We start from the raw sequence: 20,983 nt of genomic DNA, 5'->3' as shown, positions 1-20,983 counted from the left end.
TTTTAATGACTAGTGCATATCAGGGAACACAAAACCTTCCTTCTTTTAAAAAGAAGGGATATTTCGCTTATTAATTGCTCATACACAGTAGGCTAAGAACTACTATAATTTAATGCTTTTTAACCCTAACCAGGCCGGGCTTTTTTGGGTGTTCTGTGGCCGGGGAGGGGTTGATTCAACCCCCCCCCCTGAGATCTCGGCCGTCGCTCGCGCAATCACCATGAAAATTGGCACATACATTACCTGTTGCGTAATCTACCTAACTATGAAAAAAAAAAAATGGAAATTTTCATCATAATGATTAATTATGTTAATGTATGCGTAAAATAATACTTTTTGCTCTAAATCAGAAATTAAAGCTCCTAGAATCCTTATTTTTTGGTGATAACATTCTTTGTAGCATTCCTAACAATGTACATGAAAAAAAAATCTGGTATCAAAATCAATTTCTTATGTATTTTATTGTTTTATGAATTTCTTACGTATTTCTTTGTTTTTTTTACCTTTTTTATCATTTTTTTTTCTCAAAATTTATGACAGAACCTATTTCAAGCATAATTGTGCTAAAATTGATTAGTTTCAGCCTCTGAAAGTGAAAATAATCATATCTCTATGAATAAGAAGAGAAAACTCCATTTGCATAGACTTTATACACAAAATCATGTTTTTTGAGCCATTTTCGGTCTGACAGGCATGTATAAAAGGTCGCGCAGCGTCGTAATGGTATGCGCAATTTTCGCGAAAATGGTGTCAAAAGATGCGCAAGACTTGAAAGTAAAAAGTCAGCGAACGGCGCGGTCAAAAAATTTCGCGCGGCGGAGTAGTCGCAAAAAATGTCGAGGGGGGGGTTGATTCAACCCCCCCCCCCCCCCCGGCCTTTTTAGGGTTAATAGGATTTGCAGAATTTTGACCCAGTATAGGTATCAATCAGTCTTTGATTTGAAAATTGACATAGGGCATTGAACTCAGTGTGCTGAGCACTCTTCACTTCTGCTTTCTGATTTTCAGTTTAATTTTCAATTGTGGTTTTCAACTCAAAGCAGGAAAGAAAATTGATTTAAAGGACAAGTTCACCTTCATAAACATAAGGATTGAGAGAATGCAGCAATATTAGTAGAACACATCAGTGAAAGTTTGAGGAAAATTGGACAATCGATGCAAAAGTTATGAATTTTTAAAATGTTTGTGTTGGAACAGCTGGATGAGGAGACTACTATAGCTTATGAGTCATATGCGTACAACAGTATAAAGAAAATATAAAGAAAATTCAACATATTTTCACTTTTTTTACATAATAAAAGAGCACTTGACTTGCCTCTTTCTAAGGGCAGGGGGAATAATATTACCCATAACATATATCGGTAACGAGTCAAGGGAATGTGTACTTTTTTCAAAAGATGAAATTTTGTGAAAATCCCTTTATATTTTCCTTATATTGTTGTACGCATGTGACATCTAAGTTATTCATACACTGCAGTAGTCTTCTCATCCAGCGGTTACTGCACAAAAACTTCAAAAATGCATAACTTTTGAACGGATTGTCCGATTTTCCTCAAACTTTCAATGATGTGTTCTACTGATATTGCTACATTCTCTCAATCCTTATGTTTATGAGGGTGAACTTGTCCTTTAACTCTTGAAGCTATAATGAGAGTTTTTGATATGATGGGTAGCTCTATAGATACATGGAATTTGAATTCATTCCTGCTTCCAAAAACATCAGCTTTATTTTTCATCATGTACACTTTTTATATCAGGCAAGTGGGTAAAGCAGTGACTTTCTCCTTAAAGGACAAGTTCACCTTCATAGACATGTGGGTGGAGTGAATGCAGCAATATCAGTAGAACACAGCAGTGAGAGTTTGAGCAAAATCGGACAATCCATTAAAAAGTTATGAATTTTTGAAGTTTCTGCTCAGTCACGGCTGGATGAAAAGACTACTATAGCTTGTGATGTCACATGAGTACAACGATATAAAGAAAGAATAAAGAAAATTCAACATATTTTCATTTTTCTCCCATAACAAAAGAACACTCGACTTCTCTCTTTCAGAAGGCAGGGGGAATAATATTACCCTTAACGTACGTCAGTAGCAAGTCGAAGAACTGTGCACTTTATTCAAAAAGTAAAGTTTTGTGAAATTCTCTTTTTATTTTCCTTATATAGTTGTACGCATGTGACATCATATACTGTAGTAATCTTCTCTTCCAGCAGTGACTGCGCAGATACTTAAAATATTCGTAACTTTTGAAGGGATTGTCCAATTTTCCTCAAACTTTCACTGATGAGTTCTACTAATATTGCTGCATTCTCTCAATCCTTATGTATATGAAGGTGGACTTGTCCTTTAAGAATCAGTTGGATAGTAGTCTCTTGCAGTCTCACTCTGATGCCTGCCGCCTGTGACAAAAAAAAAAGAACCCCACCGCCCCCCCACACACACACACAACCAAATAATGCCAGTGTGAATAGCCCTGTGGTTATAACCTCTGTCTTTCTGTTTTAATACAGGGTGAGCAGCTGACCAAAGACATCAGCCAGGACGAAGTGACCATCAAGAAGCTGGAAAAGGACCTCAAGAAGGCTCAGAAGGACTTTGGCAAGGTCAAGAAGAAACTGGAGGATGAGATCAATGGACTCCAGGTAAACCAAAGATGCACCTAGCATTATCTCATATGTTCTGTTGGTTGGAACTTCAGGTTAAACTTCCTGGCATCCCAAGTATTTCCCTGTTTGCTGATAATCATGTTCCGTATGTTCCTGTATTAATCAAATGCATTTTCTTTATGAGGAAAGCATCAGCTACAATGGAAATCTCATAAAGTATAATCTTTGTGTTATTATATGAAATCAAGGACTTTTATTTGTGTATGTAATATGTGTTGATAGCACTAATCTTCAAATAATGCATAGTAATGATGAATTGTAACAAAAATATCCCATGAGCTTCTATTATATTTTGCTATGACCTTCTCCCTGAAATAAAAGTTTGTGTAATAGCATGATTATTTCAGTGTTTTATACCTGTTTTAAACTAACCCAAACAATAGTATACCTGCTTTATACTAGTTTTTAAACCATATGTGGTATATTATCATCACTTTATTGCCATAATTATTATATCTTATCTGAGGATATTGTATCCCTAGCTTGTACATAGTGGCTAATCAATTGTTCTGTTTCTATCACTAATGTGTACTGCAGAAAAAGATTGATGATGCAGAGGCCCACCTAGCAGCCAAGGTCAAGGAACTGGATGAGAAGACTCCCATCTTTGAGGAGCTAGAGAGGATGTTTGAAGACAAACTCAAAGAGTATGACACAAAGAAGAAAGACATTGTTGGTGAGCAGAATCTCTCTCTATGTCTCAATTAACAGACATTGTTATCTCCTTCAAACTTCAGGTGCTCCAATATATCAATGTATTAATATTTCTGGCATTTAATACGTGCATGAGCAATTTCAAAATACATTTGAGCGCAGATTTATGCGAATTCCTCATGATTTCAAATCAAACCTTGCGTCATACACTATGACACAGTTGATTTTAGATGTTATAGTGAATGTCACCTGTGTTGATAGTATGGAAGGAACAAAGTGATAAGGATCCTGAAATAAAGGAACTCAGATTAACTCTTTAATATGCAGTATATTTTGTGTCTAATGCAACCAGTTATTTCTTGTGAAATGTCACTTATCCTCCCAAAGAGTTGAAGAACAAGAAGAGCACTTTGGAAGCCTCCTCAAGCCGAGCTGCCAGGGAGATACAGAAGCTGATTGCTCCAGGGGTGAGTTTGTGGGCAAAGAATTAAATTATGTTTGGCAATGGCCACTTCAGGCAGTGATGCCATGACTGCTTTCACTGATACAATTAACACACACACAAAAAAAAAATGTACATCACAAACAATCAAGTGCAACATGATGATTTTCAATTGATACGAAGATAGGCTATGAGAATTCCAGCTGAACCTTATAAATGTTCTGACATCCTTTAATGTCATTCATGTGGTGCATTTTTGAAACCAACAATTGAAGCAAAATAAGCATAAAACAAAACAGAGAAAGTGTCCAGTGTCTGAAAATAGTACCATGAGTTCAAGTAAAATGTCAAATGTTTAATGAATTGGTTAAATAAACTTGAACTTGAACTTGAACTTGATGAGCTTAGAAAACAAGCCACTAGGTTTCCGGCATATCTGTTGGCCAACAGTACATGGAGCTCGTCCTAGGTTGCCTAATAAGTCACATTTTAGGGGAAAATCTCAAAACTGTACTCTGACGAGAATGACAAAATTATAGTATCATCATCAGTCCATGCAAAAGCAGTCATGCATTGCGTGCAAAATGGTTGTTTATTTGCTGGGTATTGGCGTAACCATAATATTTACACATGCATCTTTAATGTTTGCGCCTAACATCAGACAATTCCCTTGAACCTTGACCCTTGACCCCAATGCTTCATTAAAGACTCCCTCTCCCATCTCTGCAGAATTTCTTTCCTCCCTACCCTAGAGTGCCAAATATATTCCGAGCTACATGTAGCCATCAATGTTCTGTTACAAGAGCCATGGTATTACATGTAACATATAGATATCAAATGTGGCAGTGTTTCAGAGATTTACACTTTATGTTAGAAGTGATTTTGGCTGAACATTTATATAGTATGCTCCTTTGCAATTGATCCAATCTGTTATTTTGTTGCTTTACTTAAAAAAAAAACAACATACAAACAAACAATCGTCAGAAGGTGCCTCTGAGACATCTTGACTTTGCCTTTTTTATTTGGAATGTGGATAAACATCTATGTTCTAATTTCTGAATTGATAATGGCAGTTATTTTAAAGATTTTTGGCTGGACTTTTCTGTAATTGTAACTTTACCACAGGAAGAAAAAAAGTTGTTTGAATTCACTCTGACCTGAGAATAAAAGCATATAAGAAATATAGATACTTGTTTAATGTTATCTTTGTTTTTAGCACCCCCAAACCTTTCCATTCCATCATCCCTCTGTGTGCCTGATTCAGGATACTAATCATAATGTGCCACAAATGTTTTGATTCCCAAAGCTTAGAATTCCCTTTTCCCCCTCTTTGCATCAGCAGCTTTCTTATGCATATGTTGTGAGAGATGATTTGTGCTTTGATAAAATGATCACATGATTACTTTGTGCTTGGTTTTAAGTCATCATTTCTTGATAATTCATTGCATGTTTTTGAATTTCATTTGTTTTTCCTCTGAGAGCAAATTTCATCTTGACTTTCTGTGTGAAGTTATGCAAGGGTAGATGTTGACATCAAGTTGAATGCAATAGAACTTTTGCCTGTTGTACATTTTTTTTTCCATGGTCTAACATGTGCATGCCATTTCAGTTTGATGCTAATTTCTTTCATTTCTAAAGCAAAGCGTATTACATATTGTTTCAATTCATTGAGTGTTTTTTTTTATAGAAAGAATTGACAATTTTTGATATTGATTAAATTTGTGTATATGGCATGTCTAATCTCCAATTTCATCATAGAGATTCATTCTTGTCAGTTTTGTTAATTTCAGCAACAGATTTTTTTGTTTGTTGCAGTATCATCAGTTGAGCATGACACTAGCCATCTTTTTCTTTTCTATTCGATCCTTTTCTTGTTATTTTGTAACGTTATAATTGCAGAATTTTATCAATCATGAATCAATTATGCGCAATGTTGAATCTGTTTTGGCTTGTTGTAAGATGGATTTTTGTCAATTGCATTCATGAAATGTTCTAGAGTTCTGGATCAGGAACTCCCGATCCAGTAAGTACAGATTTTTCAGTTCACCACGATGGGTGTGCCAATATTGAGGGAGCAGTGGTTCTGAGTTGCACAATTCAGTTGTGATCTGCTTGCTTTTTGTGCATTAAAGTACACTTTATGTATAAAGTAAACTTTCTAGAAGAAAGTTTCTTTGCTGCCAGGAGCCCCTGTCAAGAGCCAAGCCACCTGAAAGAAGTAAAGACATGTTCAGTTCTTTAGAATGGTATTCTTCTTCACTGCTTCATGCAGTCATCAACCATAAACATACCAGGAAAATATTACTGTCCTGTAGTCCCTTACCATTATTCTCAGGTCAGTGCAGTCATTTTTACCAAAACTTACCATGATTTGGAAATTTGAAGCGTTGATGCAAAAACTTATGACCAATCAAAATCTATGAATATCAAAGATCTTAGAAATTGTGGAAGACTTCCTTTTCCTTTTGTCAAACAATACCTCGAAAACAAAGGAAAGAAAGAAAATAGTCAAGGAATCATTTTTAATGTATAGTCAGTGTCATTTCAAGGAACTCTCCATATAATGATGTCATTGGAGGGTAAAGATTTAAGATGATAGTGCTTTTTTTAGCTGGTAGTGAGCATAAAGAAACATTGCTGCTTCCTAATGAAAGCAGCAAACTCCAGTATGAAACAATACCATTGTGAAGAAGTGAACATGTTTATTCATAAGACGTGCAATGTCCGCTCTCTCACAAACTTGCTTTGGCTTTAAATGGGCTTACATTTTCCACAGTACCCTACAAAGTTCCTCGCAATGTATTTTATGAATTATTTTTCTCGCTTCTGATTTGTTCCACCCCTTTGTTTGCCTCTGGTTGATGATGTGGAAATCACAGGATAAGTCACTCTTCGCTTTGCCACCAAAGGTGGAGGGTCATTCTTTATTCCTACACTTTTCTGAGTGCATCCCTAAATCTGCGTGTGGCATGTTAAAATTGCATAAAGCGCACTGTGCTGTGGTTCCTCACTGTGCACATCTGCAGTGCGTTCACTTGCACGCTTAGATACTACCCACCACTGAATTTCTGTGTTGTCTTTTGTGATTATAATATTGTAAATGATCGTACGAGAATGCATCATTGTGCTTAGTAATAGCCTTTTTCCTTTACACGTCTGTACTCTGCCAGTTGATGTTTCAAAGGTATATAATACTGCACAGTATTGATTGACAAATAATTTTTCTTACAGGTATTTTAATATTCACACATTCATGTGTTGGTATATAAACAGGCATTGTCTGCTATATTCATTGTTTGCCGTAAGTGTAGATATTAACCATCTATACACAAAACCAATTTTGATTGATTCTTTCATAATTGGAAAAAAATTTGCAAGGTGTGTTTTTTTTTTTTTTTTTTTTAAAGAAAGATAAGTTTTTCCTTTATCAAGGATGAGGCTTACTCCCATTCATACAGTAATGACATTATGTCTCTGCAGGAATTAAGGAGGGAATATATGACAATGATTGCTATACACATTGCTTTTAAGGGAATAAGGACTTAAAGGACAAGTTCACCTTCATAGACATGTGGGTTGAGTGAATGCAGCAATATTAGTAGAACACATCAGTGAGAGTTTGAGCAAAATCGAACAATCCGTTAAAAAGTTATGAATTTTTAAAGTTTTTGCTCAGTCACGGCTGGATGGAAAGACTACTGTAGCTTGTGATGTCACATGAGTACAACGATATAAAGAAAGAATAAAGAAAATTCAACATATTTCCATTTTTCTTGCATAACAAAAGAACACTCAACTTCTCTCTTTCAGAAGGCAGGGGGAATAATATTACCCTTAACACTACGTCAGTAGCAAGTCGAAGAAATGTGCACTTTATTCAAAAAGTAACGCTTTGTGAAATTCTCTTTTTATTTTCCTTATATAGTTGTACGCATGTGACATCATACACTGTAGTAGTCTTCTCTTCCAGCAGTGACTGCGCAGATACTTCAAATATTCGTAACTTTTGAACGGATTGTCCAATTTTCCTCAAACTTTCACTGATGTGTTCTACTAATATTGCTGCATTCTCTCAATCCTTATGTATATGAAGGTGGACTTGTCCTTTAAGATTTATTCTATATTAATGTTTCATTCCAGAGGTACGTTGGTATGCTTTCATTCATTTATGCCCAACAGTAAAGATAAGGAGCGCTGCTGTGAAACATTTCTTTTTTAGCAATTATATCTTTGCAAGATAAGGAATATCTTACTTGCACAAATTGAGAGAGAAGAAGAGATATGGAAAGACAAGAAAAAGAGATGAAGAGAGAGATAGAGAGGAATATAAGAGAAAGCTGTGCAGGGAATTCTATGCAAACATATTGAGAAAGTAGAACTTGCAGGGTAAATTGTTGTTCTTTGTGTTTATTTCAAATGGTGAGAGAAGTTCTGTGTCTGAAACCAGGTACCTTGTCCATGGTTGGGTCTCATAATCTTTAAAACTGGGGTTGTAGGGATGGATTTCTTATCAAATGGATTCTTTACTGGGGTGCAACAGGTATTAATGGGTAATCTAGATCTTGGTGAATATGAGAGTAGGGATGCAGTTCCTATTGGTGTCAATGGTTTTACCTGGTATGGTAGTCAGTGGTCAACATTTTTTTTTTGTGGTCATTAGTCATTGGAATGTGGTCAGTACATGATGTGTCTGAAACGGGATACAGTGAAGTCTTAGTAAAGTCCCTGTTGTATTTATTCTGCGCCATTGGCAAATCTACCTCAAAAGATGACGTCGATTATGTTTTTTTAATTGTGTGCAGTTCTTCTAACAGGGTGAGACTAAGCAACTTGAAAATAATTGTGACCAATCTCAATATGGATTCTGTTACACTTTAGGCGTGCATATTAAGATATCAATGACGTGAAAATATAGATCAAGAGCTTACAGTTGTAACAAGAATTATACAGTGTATACTATGTTAGTGTGATCAAGGCTCTACTTATAGCTACATTATTGAGGAACATTCTCACTCTCCTCTTAGGACAATTCTCAAAGGATAGCTGACATGGTTCCAACAAAGAGTAGCAAGTTCAAGGCATCAGTGATATATCTGCCTGACATCCTGCTTCTCGAGTTCATGTATGTGCAGATGTCAGTTTGCAGAACAAACATTAGAGCAAGAATACATGGTTGCATAGTTGTTGTTTTTTCTCTTTCCTTGATAGTTTGTGCAATAGGCACAAGAAATGTTTGACTCAAACTAAAGCATGTCAGACTGATGTATGGATGTCTTTCCAGAACTCTCATGATTTTATGTAGTGAACTAAAGAAATCTGTACCCTCTCATTTTGATTTTTAGTTTCCTTCGCAGTTAATCTTGATGCATGTGCATGCCAGCACACTTTCTGTCTAGTCTTTTAGTTTCAAAATTCTATCACAGGAACCTGTGATTTCTTTGCAGAGTTTTACATTGTATTTGTTCACAAGTGCATGCTCTGATGATTTCTTGGTAATTTTTTGATATCTGTAATTCACATCTTTTCAGACTATCAAAAGAAAAACACAAGTTTTATCTAATTTCCAATTTACTTGTATCTCATACCTGGTTTAGAGACTAAACATTTTTAGTTACTTTCTTTTTTAGCTTTTCATTTGGTTTTCTGCTTTTCAATTTCTGAGTTGCCACCCTGTTTAAAATTATTTCTCAACGTGATAGACAGTTTTGTTTGACTTGTTGGTGAGCAACTCCAGATCTGACTCTCTCCTCTAGGACCTAGAGACCATCACTGAACTTCCGCTGTTGGGGGAATCCTTCTTTTCCTCAGAAGACGAGAGCAGAAATAAACGTTTTCTCAATCTCTCGAAGGTACACAAACTGAGCTCATCATCAAAAATTGTGCATGGGATAGCATCACATGTCATCTAAAGATGTAGTTTACAAAAAAAAAATCATCATTCATTTAGACCCATCATAGTACAGTTATTCCTGTTCTCCACAGAAAATTTCTCCATTTCATATCATTATCATCATCGATGAAGTAAGTTTAGTAGACCACTCATCAAAGACCTCATCTGTTAATTAATGCCTTGTGGTATATCAGAATGAGATCTTAAAACATGCCTAGAGGAGGAGTAGCCACTGCGTACACATAACAGCATTATTATGCTGCCATTTGGTTGACGAGATAATAAATCTACAGACACACCAGACTAGATGTAGTGTAGCGAGGGCTGCCCAGACAGAAGGGATATTATTGGATATCCACAAGATGCTACCTGTTACTAGCAATCCTACACATAGGGCTTGATAAATTGGCAACGAAAGTCCATATCATAATACTGCAGTATGAATATAGTTCGTGCTGTCAATACTAGTTCTATATGATTATACTGCAAGAGTGTATTTTAGATGACCTTTTGATTGATACTTTCATAGTGGGGAACCCATTTATATCCATATTTATTTAGTCTCACTGAAAGCTAAATGTTATCTGAAAGGACTTTTTTCTTTTGTACATCAGGTGAAATGAAAAGCATCACCCTTAACACCAGACATTGTTGTACCTTCTCACTAAAAGCTAAATGTTATCTGAAAGGACTTTTTCCCCCTGTAAGTTATGCTTTCCTTAAACAATTAGATCATTGTTTTGAAAATGAACAAATAAACTTGCTATTGTATCCTGTCACCAGTAATAGAAGTATCAGGGTAACTGGTTTTATTAGACAAGTGTCTGAAAGACAAAGAGGTCATTTATTCCTTCATTTACATCTACAATGTACATTGTCTCTCAATACGTCACTGGATTCTTTGAATCATTTGCTCCAGTAGATCATGGTTGAAGAAGTGTTTTCATACTCATGTTCATGTAGTATGTATCTGTTGTAATTCATGATGTGCTATAGCAGCATGGTAGTATACATTGTATGTTCAGATTCATATAGTCTTATTCACATTCTAAGTTATACATGTGTAATGTTTCATCGTATTTTTAAGCCACAGTTACTCTGCACTGTGTATCAAATATTTGTGTGTCCTTTGATTTGTTTGTATGGAGTAGTTGGTGTAGAATAGAAATGTCAACTGCAAGATGTATTCAAGGATTACATAGATCATTGCTTGCATTAGGAATAAGTGAAGTATCTATGCTGAAGAGAATTATGTGTCTCCTGAACAGGTTTGAGTATGAAATACCGGACAGGTGCTTCTTTAACATCCGATGAATTTAAAAGCTTTATCCTCAACACTGGATAATTTTGTTTATTCTTGCACACTTAAATATTTTACTAAAAAATGATAATCATCCTTGACATTAGCATATTTGCACACAGACATTTTTTCTTTTAATGTGTGCATTTAGGGTTGGATACAGATATTCCGATTTCAAATATTCTTTTAAGCTCTGTCATAAAGGAGAGATTTTGTATGATGAAAGAAATAGAAAATTTTATTTACTCAGTACACCTAATATGTGAAATTGAATATGCAGGGAGCAAAATCATTTTTTTTTTTTTTTTTTTTTTTAGGGGGGGGATGGGGTTAAGTACTTATCTTTGTTTCTAAAAGAGTTCAAACTGAATAATGAACATCCACTTAACTTGAAGTGTCTTTTATCTTAATTAACTTAGACAGATATGTGACATGACTGTCTGTGTAATTGTTCGTTCTGTGATTGAATTGCATAGCACATATTGTCAGCAGTCCTGGCAGGTTGCTATAACTCAGCAGATTAGTGAGTTTCTTGTACTGTAACTGTAGCAATAGTCGGAGGTGTGAATTACAAATGTAGTTGTCTTGAATACTGCCAATCATATCAGTCATCTAAACAAATATATCATGCTTCATCTCTAACAAATATAACCCACCCATAGCTGCTCTAACAGCAATGCATTGACTATATATGCTTGAATTTTCTAGTTAACCATGTGCTAGAGGTAAGTATAAATATATCTGCTGACGTGTAATATATAGCATCACAATCTTGCTTGGATATTGTACAGTGTGTATATGTTCTCAAATTGTGGATCATTACTTTGCTCATGTTTGCAGTTTTTAATGCAAAATTGTATGGAGAAACCATTGATGCATTTCCAACGTTATTGTGTATATCTGTTACCTTGAAAGTCCGAGTAAAATGTTTTGGATTCAATAACAATATGACACCAGTAAAAGACCAATTTATTGGATGAATATTCAACTAAGTCTGGAAATTTTAACACAAATTTCTTCTTCTGAGTAATTCTTATGAAGTGTAGGGCCCAAAATGTATCTCATTAGAAAGCTTTGAAGTTTAAATATGTTGCAATCACATACAACAGTAGGATTATGTTGTAACAGAATATTGAAATGGTGTCAAATAATAGTCTGAATGAATGATGCTCTTTCTTTCAGCGATTTCTGATATAAGATAACTGCAAAATCTTTAAGCTTGTTACACAAAAATTATCCTGATTTGCAGTCTCAATATAAGCTGAGGTTATGTTTAAATGTATTTTGAGTTTTTAACATTTTCAGACTTTTTAAATATTCTTAGTAAGTTCTTGGTCCAATGCCCATGTCTAACCCTGCACCACTGGGATGCTCCGTGCAATTTGCAGGTGGCACTGAAGCAGCTGTTGCGCCAGCAGCGCTCGGCAGCCCTCGGTCGCATGAAGGAACAAGCGAGGGAGCTGGAGTATATTGAGGAGAACATCTACCACGCCGGTCGGAAGCTCAAGGCTGTGACAGAGGAGAACATGAAATTCAGAGGGGTGAGATGGGCATTTTGCTAATCAAAAGTTCAGGAGCATTGCATGGTTTATTGAGTATTTTCTACCAAAATGATTAACATTGTATAACACTCCTACGTCTGTACAAAGTATTATGCTGCAATTCATTTCATTTCACTTAATATAGATTCATTTTTGAGAATGACGATAAATAGAACAAGCCTTGCCAAAAATCACAGATTCTTACAGAAAAGCTAGAATTTAGAAAAGAAGAAAGTATGTAGTGCAGAGCATTATTCAGTTAACTGTAGTACATTGTAGTTTATCTGGCAGCACAATCGCACTTTATCGCTTGAAGTCTCAATTATTGCCCTTGACAGGTATGATGTTAAGAGCAGTTCATTTAGTTCATTATGAAGTACTAGTGCACACTTTTATCAATCCATAGTATTGCACTTGACATGTACAGTTGTATAACAAGGTGAAAACCCAACTGGAAAACATCTTCAGTTCCATTTACACGGGAGATGGGATATCCTCAAAACTATATATTCATACCATTATCTCATATTTCAGGCTCTTGAAAAGATGCACAAGGAATGTACCTCCATAGAAGGACAGATTGCCCGACATAGCAGCCTGGAGGAAGCTCTAGAGAGACAAGTTACTTCTCAGAGAGGTGAGTTTGGGTTGGCTTGACATGTCTGAGGCAGTTTTCTTGCCATAATAATAATAATGATAATAATAATAATGATTATGATAATAATAATAATAATAATAATAATAATAATAATAATAATAATAATAATAATGATAATGATAATAATAATAATAATAATAATAATGATTATGATGATGATAATAATAATAATAATAATAATAATAATAATAATAATAATAATAATAATAATAATAATAATAATAATAATGATTATGATAATGATAATAATGATAATATGAATTTATATTGCTCCATATCCACTGTGTAGAGCACTCAAGGTGCATACAATGTACGTGTACATACATGTACTCCTGCGGTCTCTTGATACCATTATTTCCAACCAGCACTGACAGTGCTCACTCTCCACTCCCTGGGGACCATTCCAGCCAGTTGCCATTTTACAGGCACACACATGCTGATCAACCTACATAAACATTCTCATCCTACCGGGTACCCATTTATACACCTAGTTAGCAATGTGGACAAAGTGCCTTGCTGAAGGGCAAACGTGTCAGGCTTCACATGGGCTCGAACCCTCGAACCATACAGCACTCATGTGATTCATTTGTGTCTTTTAGTGCCTATGATATCACAAATTGATTTGAGGGGATACTGTCAGGTAGATGCATTGTAAATGTTAATCATATGTCAACATCTAGTAACACAGGATCAACAGGTGTTTCAAACACCTTGAAGTGGACTATCCATTGTGCTCATCCATCATTGTACATGATGCTGTTGCATGCGTCAATGCAGCTATACAACTGTACTTGTAACATTATACGAATAATTTATGAGTTGTGAGTGCATAGGGCACGAATATCGCACGAGGCGCGAGATAAGCCACTGGTCTATTCAACAAGGCGCGTAGCGCCGCGTTGAATAGACCAGTGGCGAATCTCGCGCCGAGTGCGGTATTACGTGCCCCAATGCACGAACAAAATCATAAATTATTCGTTTTATACAACACCTTGTCCACAATCACAGTACTAAATTAGTGACCGCTAACTCAGGAAGGCCCAAAAATAAATAGTGTAACAATTAGGCCGAGAATTGTAAACCACCCTGTGTACTGCTTTCAAACACTCGTCATGATTCGACCACACAGTCACAGGAATCACAAACTCCGCAGGGTCTATACCCACTACGCTAACGTTAGATCAAGTTAGGCCTAACTGTTAACTGTTAAGCCTACCTGAGATGTCGGTAGATTTAGTAGTAGGTCTAGACTTTCTCTATTTCCGAAAATGATTTTGTATAAAAACACAGAAAAATAATCAAATTACGGTTTCTCAACTTGAAATGAAGTCTTGATTTTGGGATCACTGTGGTCCACGTAGCAGATCAGAGTCAAAGCTAAAAACACAGCAGTAAGTAGGCCGCAATACATGCAACTAGCTAGGTAAAGTAGCTGCGCGTACACGTTAACGTTGCAGTACTCCGCCGCGACTGGTCTGTTTACCAGCAGCGCATCGCAGCGCAGCCGCGCCAGCCGGCCAGCACGTACAATGTAGTTTGCTGGCGCTTTGCTGCTGTGAGCCACAGAACTCTGTGAGCGGCCATGCATTAGTAGCCCCCCACGAAGCCGTGCTATAGTACCTTCGAGCCGTGCAATAGGCCCATGCCAGGGGCCTATTGTATGGCTGTCACTCTCAATGAGTTTGGTAGGTATTTTCTATTGAATGTCATGTGACATGTTCTTGGCCAATCACAATTCGACATCATTCTGAGGTGTTGTATAATCTAGTATAATTCACCTCTGAGAGCTTCTTCATGCATAAAGTCATTTAGAGCCTTGAGATACAATGTACTTCAAAAAGTTTACTTTGAGTTAAATTGGAATTGTTTAGTAGATATTGTCATCTTATGTATACAGAGAATTGGACCTTCTGCATATTGATGTGTCTTCTTCTCACTGTTATTGTGAATATGATGATGATGGTGATGATGATGATGATGATGATGATAATGATAGTGGAGATAGTGATGAGGATGATAATGATGATGATGATAATGATGACAGTGAGGATAGCAATAAGGATGATGATTATCGAGAATTGTTATGCTGGTTATCATCATCACCCTGCATTTGTCTTGCCAATATTAAGCCATTTGTGAGAAAGCCGACCTGTGCATGAGGTGGGATTCCGAGGTAAGACTTTGTGGGACCAATGTCACATTTCTAAGTGTCTTGACCGTCTATTCACAGGTCATTTGGAGATTGGGTGGGAGAAGGACCGGGCCCTCCAGGACGAGTTTGCCCAGCGGGACCAGGTCTTCCTGGATGACATCACCGGTCTGTGTCGCCGTGCCGACCGGCGGGAGCAGGTGGTGTCGGACATTACAGAGAAGCTACAGCAGGAGATCATCATGTTGGCCTCACTGCTGGAGAATGTGGCTGAGAGGAGACCACTAGGTAAGGCATCCCACTCACTCGATGACTGACATCATCCTTCATCCGCATCATTTCCTCTTAGATGTGTCCAGCTTTGCATTAACCTGCTGCTGAAGAGAGCTGAAGATGGCATACATTTCTTTTTATCTTGATATAATACATCTCTGAGGTTTTCAGATGCTACTATGTTACAGCTAGTAAGCGTACCCGATCCATTTTGCCTTTCATTGCTTGTCAGAGATCAGATGGCCCATATTTTTGTGTTCACTTTTCAGCGTGTCATTGATGTTGATTAGAAAGTTCTTTGAAATGAGGAAGTGACATTTGAACATCAAGCAATATCTATATTACCTTTTGTAGGTCATATACAACTATTGTAGGTACAGTTTTTTTTTAACACTAATCATGATCACATAACAAAATTATGTTTTACTTCATGACAATTATGTACTAACTCAATATCTTACCAAACTGTCTTGATTTCAAAAGGACCCATTTGGTAATGTATATCAGTGCACAGGGAGTTGTGTCTTGGTCCATCATTCACCATTCAGTGGTGTCTGGTTTAGTGTAAGATGTTGCATGACTGCATCAGTCTTATTGGTATTGCAATTTGGTATCACTCTTTTGGTGCACATGTCATCATACAGGCATGGGATAGAGATTCTTGTTTTTTCGTACCCCATCTTCCCTCTCACAATATGGCATTGTCACAAATTCCCATGGTTCATTCAACAAACAGCCATCTTAGTTGTTCAACATTGTCAAGTCTGATCTATAATGTCAGAGACTCCAACTCTCCCGTTTTCGACGGAAGATCTCCCGCCGAAAGCCCTTTTTTGCAAAATCTCCCGTTCTCCCGCTTGAGATTTGATTTCTCCCGCCCTGGCTCTGTGTCTCCCGTTGGAAAGGATTTCTTACATTGCTATCGTATGTTGAAAAAATAAGCCTTAGATGGCACCAGAGAACATCTAGAAAGAACCCTAGGAACTTCGCGCTTCGCACACATCAATTTGGAGTCTCCCGTTTGCTAAGGGTTTCGGGTGGGAGAATCTCCAGATCAGAAGGTGCTTGGGGTTGGAGTCTCTGTAATGTGGATGAGAGAAAAAATGTGTTGGAAAAGTATATGTGTCATGTTCAGTTGGATTAGGCATGTCTCACTTCATTTTATATTCAAATTTCACAATGTCAAGAAAATGTCACACACATGGTCCTTATTCTTCAGCCTTGCTGAATTTTCTTTAAACTAACACATTGACTGAGAACTTGTCTTTTTTCAGCATGGAAGTTCATGGTGCTTTTCATTCATTCATTCATTCATTCATCCATCCATCCATCCATCCATCCATCCATCCATCAATTTGTCTATTCATTCACTCATTTGCAATTCATTCATTCATTCATTCATTCATTCATTCATTCAAGTTTTCATTGACTCTGTCGCTCATCTAACTTTTCATTCATTCAAACATGTGTTCAGTCGTTCAATCATTTATTCGTTCATGTGGGTTCATCTTTCTAAGTCACTATGTCATTGTAGAGAGCAATATGAGATATTTGTGTTGGTATTTGGGCTGTCTCACTGCATGGTCCTAGAGGGTCCGGAGGGTCACATCGTTTAGCTCTACGAAATCATTACCTGTGTGTCTCCATGTAATACCCTGCCTTCATTGAACAATGAGTGAATACAGTAGTAGTCTGTCACTACTTTATATAAGAAATATCACTGATGACATTGTGTCATGGGCAAGAAAGAGATGTGGCTGTGATTTTGGATCTTAGGCGTTAATTTTTCAAAAGCTGGAAAACAAGACGCACACACAATGAATATAAACACCTAAGAAGCTTTAAAAATTGGCATTCTAGACACCCCTTGTTTTTGTTTTATGTTTTTGTTTTTTCCAATCCTGTATGAATTAGCCTTTGTAGTCATTTATGGATGTTAAATGAATTGTGGATTCATTTTAGATTTTGAGTATGACTGTAGAGGGTATTCATGGGATAGTTGAAGGTTTTAATTTCTGTTTTATGATGAAACAGTCAATAGTTAGTGATTACAAGAGACCCTTTCAGCATCATGATAACAAGTAACAGTACGTAATTCACAATGACATTAACCTGCCCGCTAAAGTTACATCAAAATTTTAAATAGTTTTTAAAGAAAAAGGTGACGTATTTGCGCACCAGTCATCACTCGAAAACAACCATGCCATAACTTTTTCAGCTTGATTATTTTTTCGGGAGTTGCATTGATTCTTGACATTTTATCTGAAGAAAAAACATACTCTTGCAAAGATGCAGCAAATGCCTGCACTCTTTAATTATGTAGTAGACTAGTTCATTTTTGTAGCGGATGTATGTGAATATGCACATTTGGGCATCATACCAAGAACTGTTGGAATGCTAAGGGTAAACCTCACAAATTTTAGTTGTAGACTGAATTAACAACAGGCATATGAGACCTACAGGTATGCTGTGACAGAGCCTTTATAAGTCTGTACAATTGAACATGGGGAGTTTTGCAGAAGTAGTAAAACATGCATTCATAACACTCTATTCACCATTCTGCCCACAGACACCGCCCAGGGCAGCCGACCCACCACTGTCCCCCGACCACCCACCGTGCTGAGGGAGTATCTGGAGTCTCGCACCAACCTCCTCACCCAGGCAGGAGGTGGGAGAACGGAGACGGCTCTACCCAGTCATGGCAACCTCCTCTCCAGGCAGAAACCCATAACAGCAGAGAAGAAGTGATTGTGTTGACCAGCAGGCTAAGTGTGAGCAAGTCAGCAGGTGTAGATTGTTAGTGACCAAAAAATGTGACCCTTCGATTTGCATGACCAGTGTGATCTGCAGTACTTGATTAACCCATGGAGAATGAGCTGATTTTGCTACAACAAGCGTTTCCCATAGACACCTGCCTATTAAGTATACTCAGGACTAGACTGCAATGGGTGGAATAAACGACCATCACATGTCCACAATATTTTTTGTTTGAAAGACAAAATGTTTTGAAAATCTGACACAATGGCACATCCTGATCACACTGTAATTGCAGTCTTTAAATTCCTGTTTTCACCACAATGCAGATTTACTCTGAATACCTCTGTGGAACTGAAATGCTGATATGATCTTCGGATTGAAACATGAACAAAGGTCTTATTGCCAATATCTTTTCACAGATCGTGTTGGTCATGCAAATCAGGAGCTCATTGTGTGAATTGAAGCCTCTAGCAACTTTGTGCCTAAACTCCCCCACCCCAAACCTGACATTCCCTTGGTATTGCTCACCTAAGGTGGAAAAGTGTCTATTTCAGGAATGTAATCCAATAAAGACACTAATTGCCATGACACAGATCCTCCACAGACCATAACCCCCAGGATTTCCCAGAACTACCATAGCTCTAGAAGGGTTAATGATATGCATCCCTGGTGTGTCTATTGAATGGTGTATTGCAAGCTGAAGAGAGAATGGTGTCAAATGGTACTTGTTGAGGTTAACTCACATATTTTCCTCCATCAATTGATTGAAGAACTAGAAAGGAGAAACAAAATCAAACTCTAGTGTGTCTCTCTCTGCTGTAGGACTGGACAGAAGCTTTGCAGTCAAGCAGACTGACTCAAATCTTTGTGTCTGCCATTCCATGGTCCTTTTGCATAAAACAGGAAGAATATGGTACCAGTCTCCACACGCAAAGCCAAGTTGCCTTCATCCGATTCAAATGACCCATGTTGAGCCTTGCCTGTTCTCAATAGGGCAGAGTCTTAATCTGTGGCAGAAATGTCTCTAGGAAGTAATTTTGAGCCAGATGAACAAAATTTCAAGTGTGCTTAAAAGTGATGTTAAAGTGCCTCACCATCCACAAAGCCATCTTGACTAGACTTTAGTTTGTACCCATGTGCCTTCACCTATTACTCATATAGTGAATATGTGATACCAGTTCTTTGTTTAGCCATAGCAGCAATTAACCTTTCTCCATTTCTGCCATAGTGTAATGCGACTGACGTTATCTATTCCTGTGCTATTTGGATACAGACTTGGCAAATTGCATGCAACTTTGTAGCATGCTTGCTGGACAGTAGCAGTCATTGGGTTGTTTGTTATTTGTATCTTTCTTTTTCGTCCTGTGTGTGTAGATTATTGCTGGTTACCATATACAAGTGCAATATTTGTAGATTATTTCAATGAAAGTGTGTGCAGGGTATGTGTATTTCAAACACTTGTTCATTAGCTGTAAACTTGTTATACTGTCAGTGGTTCTTTGCACAAAGTAGGTCCTTTGTGCAGACACAGTTTATGGTGATGGAGTCATGCCATGAAAACTATTCAACAGCTGTGGCACTGTGTTTAACATAGTGAAGAATTAACCCTTTCTGGTCCAGGGACTTTGGACAGTGTGTACAATGCTATGGGGTTTTTGAGCCAATCAGCATTCAAACCGCAAGAAGGGTTAATATAATCCAGTGAAATGCAGAGGTGTGCAAGAGTTATTTGGTATGTCAGAGAATCTAGCCATGCCCATGGCCTTAAGTTCTTCAATGTGTCTTTACAACTAGAGTTTAATGAGAAGTGTAAATATGTCTATATAAACCTATTCTGTAATTATTCTTGTGTATATAATGTGCCTATCTCTTTTAATTTATACAGAAGTGTACTTTAGTAACATGTATTTGTGCAATGTAGTTATACATTGAGTCATCATTCACACTGTAGATGTATGAGATGAAGTGAGATGAGTTTGAACAAAAATGCATTGCAGTTGGACAGTATTTAAATGTACAATGTACTTGAAGCCAAATACAATTACTGTAGTTGAATACAACATAATATAATCATACTGTATGCATTCAAAGACAAGAGCTTTATGGTTGCAAGTAAACCTAAATCATAAATATTCATTTTCCCTTCCAAGTGTGGCTTACAGATTAATTTCAGCTCAGGCAATAGCTCTGCAAGTGTCCTTGATTTCTTTCCACTATGCAAATTATTTGATTTTTTGATTTTTAGTGTTTTCCAGTTGGTAATTCTTTGATTTCTTATTTCACATAACAGAAAAAATTGATATGCATGAGTCGTCTTCATCACTTGTGCCTCTTCATGATATGTTTCTCCAATGCAAGTCTAAATGAGCAAATTAAAGCCTTTTCAGAGGCTCCAACCCCAAGCACCTTCTGATCTGGAGATTCTCCCGCCCGAAACCCCTAGCAAACGGGAGACTCCAAGTTGATGTGTGCGAAACGCGAAGTTCGTAGGGTTTTAGATGTTCTCTGGTGCTGTCTAAGGCTTATTTTTTCAACATACGATAGCAATAAATAAGAAATCCTTTCCGCCGGGAGACACTGAGCCAGGGCGGGAGAAATCAAATCTCAAGCGGGAGAACGGGAGATTTTGCAAAAATGGGCTTTCGGCGGGA

The 20,983-nt window shown here is 37.2% G+C and overlaps 1 protein-coding gene across 1 annotated transcript in view; it reads left to right on the top strand.

The window, feature by feature from the left end:
• The window catches only part of LOC139723386 (uncharacterized), a 37,789-nt gene extending 19,466 nt beyond the window's left edge, over positions 1–18,323 (top strand). Inside the window, exons 15-23 of the mRNA XM_071634633.1 lie at positions 2,513–2,644; positions 3,206–3,344; positions 3,710–3,789; positions 6,644–6,673; positions 9,518–9,613; positions 12,343–12,495; positions 13,030–13,132; positions 15,384–15,590; positions 18,145–18,323. Of these exons, the coding sequence (XP_071490734.1) occupies positions 2,513–2,644; positions 3,206–3,344; positions 3,710–3,789; positions 6,644–6,673; positions 9,518–9,613; positions 12,343–12,495; positions 13,030–13,132; positions 15,384–15,590; positions 18,145–18,323 (1,119 nt within the window). The remainder of the gene's footprint in view (positions 1–2,512; positions 2,645–3,205; positions 3,345–3,709; positions 3,790–6,643; positions 6,674–9,517; positions 9,614–12,342; positions 12,496–13,029; positions 13,133–15,383; positions 15,591–18,144) is intronic.
• Positions 18,324–20,983: the final 2,660 nt, after the last annotated feature.

The sequence above is a fragment of the Diadema antillarum genome, unplaced genomic scaffold (assembly GCF_040938485.1).
Source record: "Diadema antillarum isolate AM-2024a unplaced genomic scaffold, OU_Dant_1.0 scf00000188, whole genome shotgun sequence".
Lineage (NCBI taxonomy): Eukaryota > Metazoa > Echinodermata > Echinoidea > Diadematoida > Diadematidae > Diadema > Diadema antillarum.
The sequence above is the reverse complement of the archived record's forward strand: the minus strand, read 5'-3'. Positions and strand labels throughout refer to the sequence as shown.